Source organism: Petaurus breviceps, unplaced genomic scaffold (genome assembly GCF_028583685.1).
Source record: "Petaurus breviceps papuanus isolate PSGF00001 unplaced genomic scaffold, PetGlider_PUasm1.0 151, whole genome shotgun sequence".
Taxonomy (NCBI): Eukaryota; Metazoa; Chordata; class Mammalia; order Diprotodontia; family Petauridae; genus Petaurus; species Petaurus breviceps.
In genome coordinates, this window is record NW_027185712.1 from 15,563,534 (window position 1) to 15,576,681 (window position 13,148).

General features: G+C 38.4%; 1 protein-coding gene across 4 annotated transcripts in view; it reads right to left on the bottom strand.

The window, feature by feature from the left end:
• Positions 1-2,987: 2,987 nt before the first annotated feature.
• MOCOS (molybdenum cofactor sulfurase) overlaps positions 2,988-13,148 on the bottom strand; it is a 107,777-nt gene continuing 97,616 nt past the window's right edge. For all 4 annotated transcript variants that reach the window (XM_069075793.1, XM_069075811.1, XM_069075801.1 and 1 more), the window contains one exon: positions 2,988-3,515. In XM_069075793.1, the coding sequence (XP_068931894.1) occupies positions 3,390-3,515 (126 nt within the window). In that variant the 3' untranslated portion in view covers positions 2,988-3,389. The remainder of the gene's footprint in view (positions 3,516-13,148) is intronic.

Genomic DNA, 13,148 nt, shown 5'->3' on the forward strand with positions numbered 1-13,148 from the left:
TCAACAAACATTTATTAAGTGCTTATATTATACAAGATACTGTGCTTAACACTGAAGACATTTTTTAAAAAGGTAAAAGCAGTCCCTACCCTCAAGGAGCTTCCATTCTAAAGGGGGGAAACAACTGAAGACTGAAAGATAATCTTAAAAGGGAAGGCTCTATATTGCCAAGATTTGAACGTAATTTTATCTGCTAAATATTTAACTACAATTTACAAAAGGTAATAAATTGAATCTGGTCACAAAGTGTGTTTAAGACCAAAACATAGAGTTTGCACTTGACATGAAAAGCAGTGAGAAGCCATTGCTTGTTCTTGAGGAGGGGAGTAACATGATGAAAATAATGTTTGGAATATTTATCTAATAGGTATAGGATAGTTTAAAGATGGGAAAGGCTAGAGTAACTAAGTTGTGTTCATCTCTGGTAAACATAAGTCAAAGAAGAATTTGTCTTGGGCTGTGTTCCTTAGGAGGTGAGGACTAAGGTTAATGGGAAGGAATTACAGGAAGACATTTGTAATGGAAATGTAAATTTTAAAGATCTTCCCTACCCCTAGGCTAATGTGCACCTGAAGCCTGGGGTGGGAGGCTTGTTTTTCAGTAGATACTTCTTGATTGGCCAGTGAGTCAATAAGGTTGTTACATTCTCTGAGCCAGGAGAAGGCTATATAAGCCCTGATGTGTAGCTTTGTTTTGGGGCTCACTTTGAGAAATGTTCTGTGATTTGATCTGAATTCTGGGAAGCCGTTGTTGAGAGTCCCCCAGCTTTGAAAAACCCAGAATGTGGAAACCCAGATGTTGACTGGGTATGGATGTAATGGTTGGACAGTTTGGAAATCTGTCTACTTGATGTTTCTGTCTTGATAATTCTGTCTGTATGTTCTGAAGTTCGGGGTGCTGATTTTTTTCCCCTGAACTAGGTAAATGATATACATCTGACTGATTAAAGTAAGCTTGTTAACCCATTTTGAGTTGCTTTCCTTTAACAAAGCAGATCCAAGAACCTGTGGTAGCTGAGGACGCTTGGGGTGCTTGCTGCTACAAAATGGCGCTGTGAGCAGGATCTGCAGAGTAAAAGGAAAGTATGGGGGCTGGGATAATTGTTTGTTTCCCAGTTGTGGTAGCTGTGATTCTGTGGAGCTGTGGAGCAGGAGAGAAGAATGGCCTGCATGCGGACTTCGCTGAGCTGAGAGCGGGAATGGTGAGCTGCCTGCATCGGGACCTGGGCAGAAGCCAGGAGCGGCTGCCGCCTGCGGGAGGAGAAGGAGCCCAGGAGTTCGGAATTCAGCCACAGGAAAAGATAAGAACTGAGCAGCAAAGCAGGGGCACTGAGTGTGTTTCCTGGCTGCATCCCACAGTTTGGGACCCAGGGGGAGGATGGACTTGTGACTATGGTGGGTGGGATGAAGTGCCTTGGATCCCCAGGGACCCCACCTTGTTGGTTTTGTTGCCCAGCCCCCTCTCTGTGCTTGGAAGCTGGGGCTGGAGCTGTGTGAGGGGAAGGACACTCCCCTTCCCCCAGAACTTTATTTGAACTCTTGTTCTGAATTGAAGTGATAATGCTGTGTACTTTGTGTTTGTTTAAGGCCCAGTGGCCACTTTGGTAACTTTAGTTCTGTACCTTGAAAATGTAACCTAAGAATGTACTTTGTGTTTGTTTAAGGGCCAGTGGCCACTTTGGTAACTTTAGTTCTGTACTTTGAAAATGTGACCTAAGAAATGTTCAGAGCTAATTCAAAAGTAAATTGTCTATGCTATGGGCATGAAAGATCTTGGGGCCGAATGTAATGGAAATGTAAATTTTAAAGATCTTCCCTACCCCTAGGCTAATGTGCACCTGAAGCCTGGGGTGGGAGGCTTGTTTTTCAGTAGATACTTCTTGATTGGCCAGTGAGTCAATAAGGTTGTTACATTCTCTGAGCCAGGAGAAGGCTATATAAGCCCTGATGTGTAGCTTTGTTTTGGGACTCACTTTGAGAAATGTTCTGTGATTTGATCTGAATTCTGGGAAGCCGTTGTTGAGAGTCCCCCGGCTTTGAAACACCCAGAATGTGGAAACCCAGATGTTGACTGGGTATGGATGTAATGGTTGGACAGTTTGGAAATCTGTCTACTTGATGTTTCTGTCTTGATAATTCTGTCTGTATGTTCTGAAGTTCGGGGTGCTGATCTTTTTCCCCTGAACTAGGTAAATGATATACATCTGACTGATTAAAGTAAGCTTGTTAACCCATTTTGAGTTGCTTTCCTTTAACAAAGCAGATCCAAGAACCTGTGGTAGCTGAGGACGCTTGGGGTGCTTGCTGCTACAACATTCCAACTCAACATAAGAATTTTCTAAATATTAGACCTGTCCAATAAAGGAATAATCTTCCTTCCTTGCAAAGCATTAGTATTTATAGCCATCTTCCAGGGGTGGTGTAGAGGGGATTAACTAAACTAAAGGAGATTTTGGACCAGATGGCTATCCAAGGTCCTCTTCAATTCCAATATTCTCTCTGGCCAGTAGGTTCAGTCTGTATGTCAATGTACAAGAGAGGAAAATGGTTCTACTCCCTTTGTGTAGGACCTGTAGCCCTCTGTGTAACTATGGCAGGTATACAGACGTAAAAGGAATGTGACTTAGGTTTGGAATATGGCAAAGAATAAGGGAAGTAATAAAAGAGTCCTTCTTTGATTTGCTTAATGGCTCCACTGGGGGAACTAAACAAAAACATGATGTTCTGAGTTGGACTTCTCTGCTGGTTGCTGTAAAGCTAAGAATTTGGCTGCTGACCATCCCCTGGTATAAGCAGACATACTTCTGCCTGCAGTGGAGAATATAGAAGGAGGGTAGATGCAATCTTCCTATCCTCTCAGCTCAGGTAGGCATTTATCACTCTCCTTGATAGCAAGGAGATATTGGTTTAAAGAAAACAGCTGCCAAATTCTTCATAAAGCATGAAAATACCACAATGTGCAAAAATGGCAAGATACCAACACAAATATAAATTAAAATTCCCCAAGTATTTTAATAAACTTCTGCTTGTTTCAAAATATTATACAATGAAATACATATTTGCATTTGAATAAGTGGTTGCTTTGAATAATCTCAAATTTCATGGGATGTTCAGCCTAATTCTCTTCTCCATCTCATTCCCCTACTCTACCAGTATAAAGCTATTCTGGATATCACTGGGGTATCATTCAGGAGAGGAAAAAGGGGAAACATTCCCTCAAGCTCCTACTCTTTGTAGGAGCAGAATAGCCCATTTTCCTCTTGAGTTGACAGTATGTTTTTGTGGTTGATTTTCAAATTGTAATGAAGATCATGGAGTCAGCTGGGAAAGACTCAATTTGTGCCTGTAAATGTTGCCCTGTATATTATCACCCTAATGTCAATCTGCCTCTCAAGAGCTTGGTAAAGAGTTGCTTTCTGTATCTTTTAACACAGGAAGCAACTGTGATCCCACTGAGAGAAAACATGTCAAAGATGAGTCGGAAGGCTCATGCATCAGGTATACCCCAAAGTTAACCTGGAAAAGAAGAAAAAAGATTTGTTTTAATATTATTCTTATTATCAATAACAAACTTCAAAGAAAGTAAATTAGAATCTTCAATAAAAGTAATTTTGGAGAGCAATCTGGAATTATGTCCAAAGAATCATTAAACTGCCTATAAGCTTTGACCCAGAAATACAACAACTAGGTCTATTTCCAGAGATGGCTAGGAAAAGAACCTATATGTTCTAAAATAATTATAGCAGTTCTCTTTGTGGTGGTGAAGAACTGGACATTGCAGGGATGCCCATTAATTGAGGAATGGATGAACAAATTGTGGCATATAATTATGATGGAATACTACTGTGCCATAAGAAATGATAAGCTCAATGATCTTAGAAAAACCACAGATAGACTTGCATGAAATAGTGAAGACCAAAATGAGCAGAACCAAGAGAACATTGCATACAGTAACAGCAATATTTTTTTAAGAACAACTTTGAGCAAATGAGTCATTTTGACTATGATAAATACCCAAATTAACTACAAAGGACCTGTGGAAGAAGATGCTATCTGCATCCAGAGAAAGAACTGATAAATAGAAGTATGTATAGAATGATTTTACATATATTCATTCTTGTGTCTAATGGCAGCCATCTCTGAGTGGGCAGGAGGTGGGGAGGAATGGGAAAAAAAAGTCACATGCTAACTTGATTATATATATTAAAAGAATTGCAAGTTGTGCATAATAGATTTACACTTTAATGTGCAATTACCTTTTTTTCTATTCTACTATGATATAGAAATGCCCATTTTATTTCATAAGTTCACAACAAATTTTTTTTCAATTTTTAAAATTTTCATTTAGAATTTTATTTTTCCACAGGCACATGCAACAACAATTTTAACATTCATCTTGTTTGCTTGCTTTTTGTTTTTTGGAGGGCAATTGGGTTTAAGTGCCTTGCCCAAAGTCACACAGCTAGTTTTTGTGTTAAGTGTCTGAGGCCAGATTTGAACTCAGGTCCTCCTGACTTCAGGGCCAGTGTTCTACTCATTGTGCCACCTAGCCTCCCCCCTTAACATTCATTATGTAAAACTTTAAATTCCAAATTCTCTCCTTTCCTCCCTCCCCACCCCACTCCCCAATTGAGAAAACAAGCAATTTGATATAGGTAAAATAGTTTTTCAAATATATATGTATATGCATATATATATACTAGAATTTTTGTTAGAACCCTACCTGATACAAAGTAGAATTTAGTGTAAAGGAAGGAAGGTTCACTACTTCATTACCAGAAGAACCTCATTATGTGGCACCCCTTCCTAACAGCCCTCTAATCACTGAATTGGAAGGAACTTCACAGCTCACTTAGTCTATCCTATATCTGAACAAGAGCCCTCAGCTGCAGCCCTGGTCAAAGAAGCCACCATGGACTTCTCTCTTAGAGTAGACTCCCAGGTCATCACTATTGTTTCTCCCTCTGTTGATCCTCCCTGAGCACATTCCATCCTGTCCTACCTGGCCTTAGAATCCTAGGGTCATAGATTTAGAATTTATCTAATCCAAATCCCTCATTTATGGTAAAGGAAACATAGGCTGGGAGAGCTTAAGTGACTTTACTCAAGATCAGTCAGGGTGTAGTAAATGGCAGAGACAGGATCTGAAACCCAGGCTTCTCTGTTCATCTCCAACACTCTCTTCTACTGAGCCACAATTTCTTTACTTCTTTTAAACCAATCCTGCTACTGCCCCAGCCTTTTTATCTATTCTCTTCCTTTTGAATAAGGCCTAACATTCCAGCGCCATATTCTAGTCAAGTTCCATTTGACAAAATTCCAGCAATAACTTTAAGGTCAGATTTAATTTTTTAAAAATTAGGATCTATAGGTTGCCTTGTATTAGCTATAGATTGTACATTTGTATTTAGATATCTTGAGGCCATAGGTATAACTTCTGTCTCTTGTCTTTGGATATTGTCTCTTATAAATTGCTAGTCCTTTCTTCTGTCATTTTTCTTCTCTTGTTTTACTTGCTCCTCTCCCCAATAGCAGGCTTGATAAATCTATGTGGACAGTGATTCTCCCTTTCTTTTTCCCTTTCAGTTTATAGACCTCTTGACTAGCTACCTCATTCCTCTTCTCTTTCTAATATATTCTTTTTTTTTTTACTTCTGCACACCTGACTTCATCCCCTGGTCCTCCCACATCTACTATAGTTCAATTTTTTTTTTCTTTCTCATCCTATGAAGTTTCCCCTGCTTGAATTGCTATGCTGTTCCCAGAAATGAAAGCCGTTCTGTGAAGATCAAAATGCTCCAAGTTCCTAGTGAACTGTGTACATATGTCACCCTGACTTTGGGGGAGCAAAATAAGAGGATAGACTTAAAATGGATAAGATAAGAAAAAATCTAGTCAGAATTTTCTATCAGTTATGAGAAAGGATAGCAAAAAAAAAAGAATTTTGATGAAAACTTAGAGGGAATAACTAAGAATATATTTTATATATTGAAATGGATTTAAATGTATGTAGGTAATGTGAGCACACTTGGAGGCCTAGACATTTTCTCTGATCCCTAAACCCTCTCCAAAACAGAAATTATGTGACAAAACCTACAAGGGATCAAAACCCTATAACCAGAACTACAAAGCTCTGAACTGGTGGGAGAAGGACAAGACTCTCTGTGTATGTGCGTGTCTGTGTGTGTATGTGTGTGTGTTCTGTACAGTACTCCACCAAAACTGAAGGAAAGAGCATGACATCCAGCTGGGGCCAGTTCTGATTATTCAAAAGTCACTTGTGGCAGAGGCCTAGGCTGGTGAACTGCTTATTGCCTAGCATGGGAGGCTGAGATGCTTTGAGATCCAGCCTCCAAGGAAACCACAATAAGAAGGGAGTCGGAAAGCGAGCAATATGGAAAATGGCAGGGGGCGGGAGGAAGGAATAGAATTACCAAGAATTTTAGGAAGAAAACTCAAAGACGTTGAACATAAACAGATAAATCAATTGGAAAAACAGTTAACAACAGAAGAAAATATGTCCTCCAGATGTAAACAAGTTCAGGCATCTATGAATAAATGCAAGTCATTACTAAGAGAGTTTAATTAATTGCACTGATTTTTAAGATTGTTTTAATGTATCACTTCATTAAGAACAAATTATGTTCTATTATTACTTTCCAAGACTCTTTCAGATAATATGTTGAAAGAATTTGTAACAATCACTTCCAAAACGTATGTTCTCTTTCCCCAAAAAATCCAAAGCCAAGTAATTTTACATTAGGAGGAAAAGGCAACCTGTTGACTGACTAGATCTATATAATTATGATGGAGAAGTCAAAGGTGACCCTCGTGTCAAAAATACATTATTAAAATGAAGCTCCCGACCAAAAAAAGAAAAGTGGGGATGATATTGCAAGAAGGAACTGGTTTGGAAGAAAGTTGGTGAATTTTTCTTTCTCAAATCATTTTCCTAATTGCCACTAAATCTTCTTCACTGTTATAAAGAGGATTCTTGGACTTGTCAGCAGCATTGAAAACATTCTCTCTTCTTCCTGCTTCACGGGCACTGTGGATCAAATTAAGCTCACTGTCAGCTTCACCTCATTCTTCCTTTATCTATATTGTGTTATCCTAACTTCCCTCCCCAGACACTAATGGTTCCCCCAAACCAAAACTCCCTCATATTAACATTGTAAATGTATTTACATGTTTTTCCCACGATTGAATATAAACTCCTTCAGGGTTTTTTAGTCTCTGGATCCCCAACCTAGCATAATACCTGGTACACAGTAGGTATTTAATAAATGCTTGCTAATTGATTGAAATGGAGTATTTGTCATAGCCAGGTAGGTATTGTAACACATAATGTGCTGGTTCAAAATCCGACCCAGCAACTTTCTAGATAATGACCCTGGTCAAGTCACTTAACCTCTTTCTACCTCAGTTTCTTCATCTAGAATAAAAGCACTTATATTACAGAGTTGTTGTGACGATCAAACCAGATCATATATGTAAAGCTTTTTGCAAACCTTAAAGTGCTTTATAAATATAAACTATTATTTTATATGGTTAAAGCTTTTTGCAGAACTTAAACTACCACAAAAATACAAGCTATTGTTATTTTATGTCAAGAATCTGAGTTAGTTTATTTTGGAAAGAACTTACTCCAGGGCTATAAATTTTTCTTTATCGCCATCATCATAAGAACATATTTCTAAAAGGATAACACCAGGCTACAGTTTCCTGAGAGTCCTCCTTAATAGTGGATATTTAATAGAATCCTAGGTACAAATAGCATTAAATATTGATACTTCATGTTTTAAAAGGAGCTGAGATGAATCAAATTTCTTATGAAATCTCTTCTCTAATAACATTTTGTAGTCTGAATAATAACTCTTGTCCACAGTTAGAGGTAATACTAGCAGACAGGAAGATGGTAAAAATATTCCCAGATACCAACCCTCAGATCTTCTCTATTAATTTCTAATATTGCAATAGTTTTGCTATCCTCAGGTAATCTTAACATTTTAAACTATTCTTTTGTTAAAGGTAAAGCTATAAATAGCCAAACAGAAGTTATTTCTTCAGGGAGGCTAGGTGGCACAGTGAATAGAGCACCATCCCTGGAATCAGGAGGACCTGAGTTCAAATCTGGCCTCAGACACTTAACACCAAAAAAAAACAACAACAACAACAACAAAAAACTAGCCATATGACCTTGGGCAAGTCACTTAACCTCAATTGACCTCCAAAAAGCAAAAAAAAAAACAATTATTTCTTCTCTCCATGTAATTAGATGCATTTTATAAATTGTACATAAATCTAAATGATTAGTTTCTGATAATTAACATTTATATTTTATGAGAGTCTACAATATTAACAAACTCAAAATCAACCAGCTTTGATTCAGCCTGAACCTTAGGGAACTTAGCTCACCAGTTAAAATAGAATCTTGCAAGCATCAAATTTAGCTTAGAGGGAACTATGTCTCAAAATGCAACTAGGGGCTTCAAGGATAGGGAAGAGACAATAGGTCTAGAGGTCAAGTTCTAGAAGGGCAGACAGAAGTCATTAAGGTAAATACTGTAAATCTATAGTGGTAGGGTTTAGTATTATAATAAGCCAACACAAATGACCAGAAAACAGTAAAGACAAGTGGTGACAGTGACATCATTTGGGAGGAACACAGTCTTGCAGAAGAAGCAACTTGCTCCTAATTAAGATAGGAAGAGATGAATGGGTTGCCTTGGGTTAAAATGAGTTCCTCCTCATCTGAAATCTTCAAAGAGAGATTTATGGTTGCTTGTCAGATATGTTGTAGATTTTTTTTAATTTTTTTTTTAATCTTAATCACCTGTCATTTCATCACTCCCTTTACCTCAAGCTTCTCCCTAAATCTACTCTTTGTCCTCATTACAATCTCTTGGTCCTTTTACCCCTTCCTTTCTATGATCTCTGCTCTGGCTTCACTTTTCTCCCTTGATAGCCTTGACACAATAGTTGATCAGTTCAACTAATACACTGCCTTCGACCCTTTAATTACTTCCCACTTTGTCCTTTGGTTTCTCACACCAGACTGATCCTTGACCCTTGTGTCATTCCACCCATGTACTTTCCCTGTCCTTACTCCTAGATTGCTAAATACCACTGACTAAAACAAGGGTGGGGAATTGGCAACCTCGATGCCACATGGGGCCCTGTAGGTCCTCAAGTGTAGCCCTTTGAAAGCAAACCTCACAGAACAAATCCACTTAATAAAAGGATTTGTTCTGTAAAACTTGGACTCAGTCAAAAGGCCACACCCAAAGATCTAAAAGGCCACAGGGTGCTCACCCCCAGACTAAAGGAAGTCTCACAACCATTCTGACTAGGTCCACTACAAATTCTTTGGAATTAAATATAAAAAGTCACTAAACTGTCTAATCTCATGACCCAGGTCTAACTACAGGGACTCTCTCTACTTCACGGAAATAAGTGATAGAAAGGAACAACCCATGTATGCAAAAAGATTTACAGTAGCATTGTTTGTGATAACAAAAAGCTTGAAACCTTGAAGGCAGGGCCTTTTGGATTTTTTTGCTTTTTTTCATTGTACTTTGAATGCTTAACACAATGTCTACAACATAATAAGTACTTAGTAAAATGCATGCTGATTGATTAATATGCATAATGATGGGAATGGTTGAACAAATTATAGCAGAAGTACATAATTGGATCTAACTATTCTGGAAGTAATGAGAAAAACAAAGAATTCAGAAAACATTGGAAAATAAAGTAATATAGAGTGAAGAAACAGAGTAAAGAAGAATAACAAGCAATTATTCCAATTCTCCAATGGATCTATGACCTCAGTGATGTGCATATTCCCTCCAATGGGACAAGGATACCGGCCCATCCTATGTGACTTTCATCCAGGTCTTCCAATGAATTCTCCACTGAGATCACATCAGATCTACTGAGAGTGGAGGCACTTTCTCTATGTTCTCTTGACACTGTAGGAATACCAACAGTGTTCCCAGAGCGCTAACAGTGGTCACAGAGCCACTGATCCTAATTCTCACTATATTAACAGCAAATTTCTCCACTTCTTTGAGAACATCCTTCACACCACTTCCCTTGCATAATTCCTAATTTGTAATGTGTGGATGTCTGCTCACGCTCACCATGCACCCTTCCACCTGTTGTTGCATTGTTGTTCAGTTGTATTGAACTCTTCATGACCCCATTTGGGGTTTTCTTGACAAAGATACTTCAGTAGTTTGCCATTTCCTTCTCCAGCTAATTTTACACATGAGGAAACTGAGGAAAACAGGATTGAGTGATTTGTCATCCCTTACCACCAGAAGAATGATGGTATTAAAATATGGGCCTTTCCCAAAAGAACCAGAGACTCACAAGGTGGCTTTAAAGGCTACCTGTTGAACTTATTATTCATTTAAAAAGAAAAGCAAGCTGTACGTAATATAGAGCTTCAGTTTTACGTACAATGCTTTTTTCTGTTCTTTATATGGAAATATCTATTGTATTTGATGTTTGTTAAGCTTGGAATAAAAGTATGATTTATTTTCAAAAAATTTTAAAGAATATGGACTTTTACTTCCAAGACAAATTTGGGGTTACTGTGTCTAGCCCAGATCATATATGTACTGATAGACAAGTTCTAGAGTTTGTCCATCAAACTACTTATGATAGTCTGGAAAATGGGCATTCTTCATACACTTGATCTTCAGTCATTGTCTTCAACAAGACACCTAGTTGGAAAAGAGGTGGCATTTCACTCTAACAAATCAAACTTGGTTTTTATAACTGTTGTTGTTATTGTTCATCCTTTGTTCTCAAAGAGGACGATGACATCAGGAAGGTGACACTATGACTTGCAAGTGAATTGTATTTAAGTGAGATGGGGCTGTGCAAAGTCACTAGTCTCACTTTCTCCTCCAGAGACATCTGGGTCCAGTGGTAATATATAGATCAGGATGACTAGAGATGTCCCTGTATTCATTGGGATACATTGGCCTTTTTAGTTAAGGAATTTCCCAGGTCTCAGGCATAGTGGGGTCTTGTACTCTCCATAGCTTTCGATTATGTTACTGTAAAGATTGGAAAAGTATGTGGAATATCACCTGCAAAAGCCTATTTCATTCTAATACCCACATCAAGGACTCCTTAACATGTGCATAATTGGGGGATGAAGAGGGGAGAGAGGGTAATGGTCTAGAACTGTGATTTCATTGGTGCAGTTCAGTCACTCCTGTGTAGCTTCTATTCTTAGAAAGCTATCTAGGGTGCTGAGATATTAAGTCCTACAGCTACAATTTGCATAGGTAGCACCTGAACCCAGGTATTCCTGAATCCAAGACTATCTTCCTATCCATTATCATTCTACCTCTGCTCATAGAAATTTTGTATAGATGGCAAAGTAGGAGGCTACAAATATTACAATCGTGAGGGGCAGCTAGGTGGCACTACAGTGAATAGAGTGCTGGGCCTGGAGTCAGGAAGACTCATCTTGGGTTCAAATTTGGTCCCAAACATTTACTAGCTATGTGACCCTGGGCAAGTCACTAACCCAGTTTGCCTCAATTTCCTCATCTGTAAAATGATCTGGAGAAGGAAATGGCACATCACTCTAGTATCTTTGCCAAGAAAATCCAGAAAAAGGGGTCACAAAGAGTCGGACACAACTGAAAATGAACAATATGAAAAAAGAGAACATGAAAAAGCAACGAAACACAAGTCAAAATATGATGAGCATTAGTATCTCACTATCGGAGTTAAAGGCACACATCCTTCTTTTCTGTTAATAACTGGTAAACTACAAAAGTGGAACAGAATATGTCCTATCAATCCCAATCACACTCTTAGAAGATTTTGTTTTGCTGTTTACAGGAAATGTTCTTTGTGGGGAGAAAGTACATTGAGAACTGTCTGTTGTGTCATTGATAAATGGAATCCAGGAAATAGAAATTCATGTTATCTTATCTTATTTTTTTTAATGCTTTATTAACTTCTGATTTACATCATTCGTTTCCGCCAGATTTTGAGTTACAAATTTTCTCCCCGATTTTCCCCCCACCCATGTTATCTTATCTTAACTGAGCCTTTGCTACATAGTGATCTTTTTATTCTTCTCCAATTGACTCACTATCATGCTCCACATTGTAGTTACTCCTAACCTTCCCTGCCTTTCTCCACACCCTCCTACATTACTCCCTATCCCCACCTTTCAGAAGATCTTGCTTCCTACGTTACTGAGAAAATCAAGGCCGTTAGTCAAGAGTTCTATCTTTTGCCCTACTCTTCAACTCAAAAATTCTCTATATACTCTTTCAATTTTTGATTTAGTCTCGGGGGGGGGGGGGGAAGTGGTCCTTTTCCCCGACAGTACCAACTGCAGAACTTAGACCCCTTATTCCCATTCCCTCTGGGAGTTTGTCCAAACAATTTTTTCCACTAGCAGAATCACCAACACTCCCCATTATCTTCAATCTCTCCATATATACTGGTTCTTTCTCTACTGTCTATAAAAATAATAAGCTGGATCCTTCAAAAATTTTCATTTGGCCCTGCCATATCCCCAAGCTAGAATACTATATCCATTCTCTCTTTCACTCTTTCTAGGAGCTAAATTCACTGCTTCTACTTCCTCACCAAGCATTCAATTTCTAAACCTTGCCATCTGGCTCCCAATCCCACCGCTCAGTGAATTTCTAAACTGCTACATCAAAAGTTACTAGTAAGAAAAGACCTGTATGAAGAGATGCAGAATGAGTGAACAGAACTATAAGAATAGTTTATTCAATAACAATATTATAAAGAAAAACCATTTGAAAGACTTGAGAACTCTGGTCAATTAAATGATCAATGATGATTCCAGAGAACTGATGATAAAGTGTGCTACCCACCTCTTGACAGAATGGTGATGCATTCAAGATGCAGAATGAGGTGTACATTTCCAGACATAGTCAACATAGCAATTTGTTTTGCTTGACGATACATATTAGTTACAAGGCCTTGTTCTTTTTCTTTCCAATGGAGGAAGAATAGAAAAGTAAGTGGGGATAATGATAGGAAGGAAGGGAAGGAGAAAGGGTAAAAGGAGGGAAAGGAAGAAGGAAGAAAGGAAGGAAGGAAGGAAGGAAGGAAGGAAGGAAGGAAGGAAGGAAG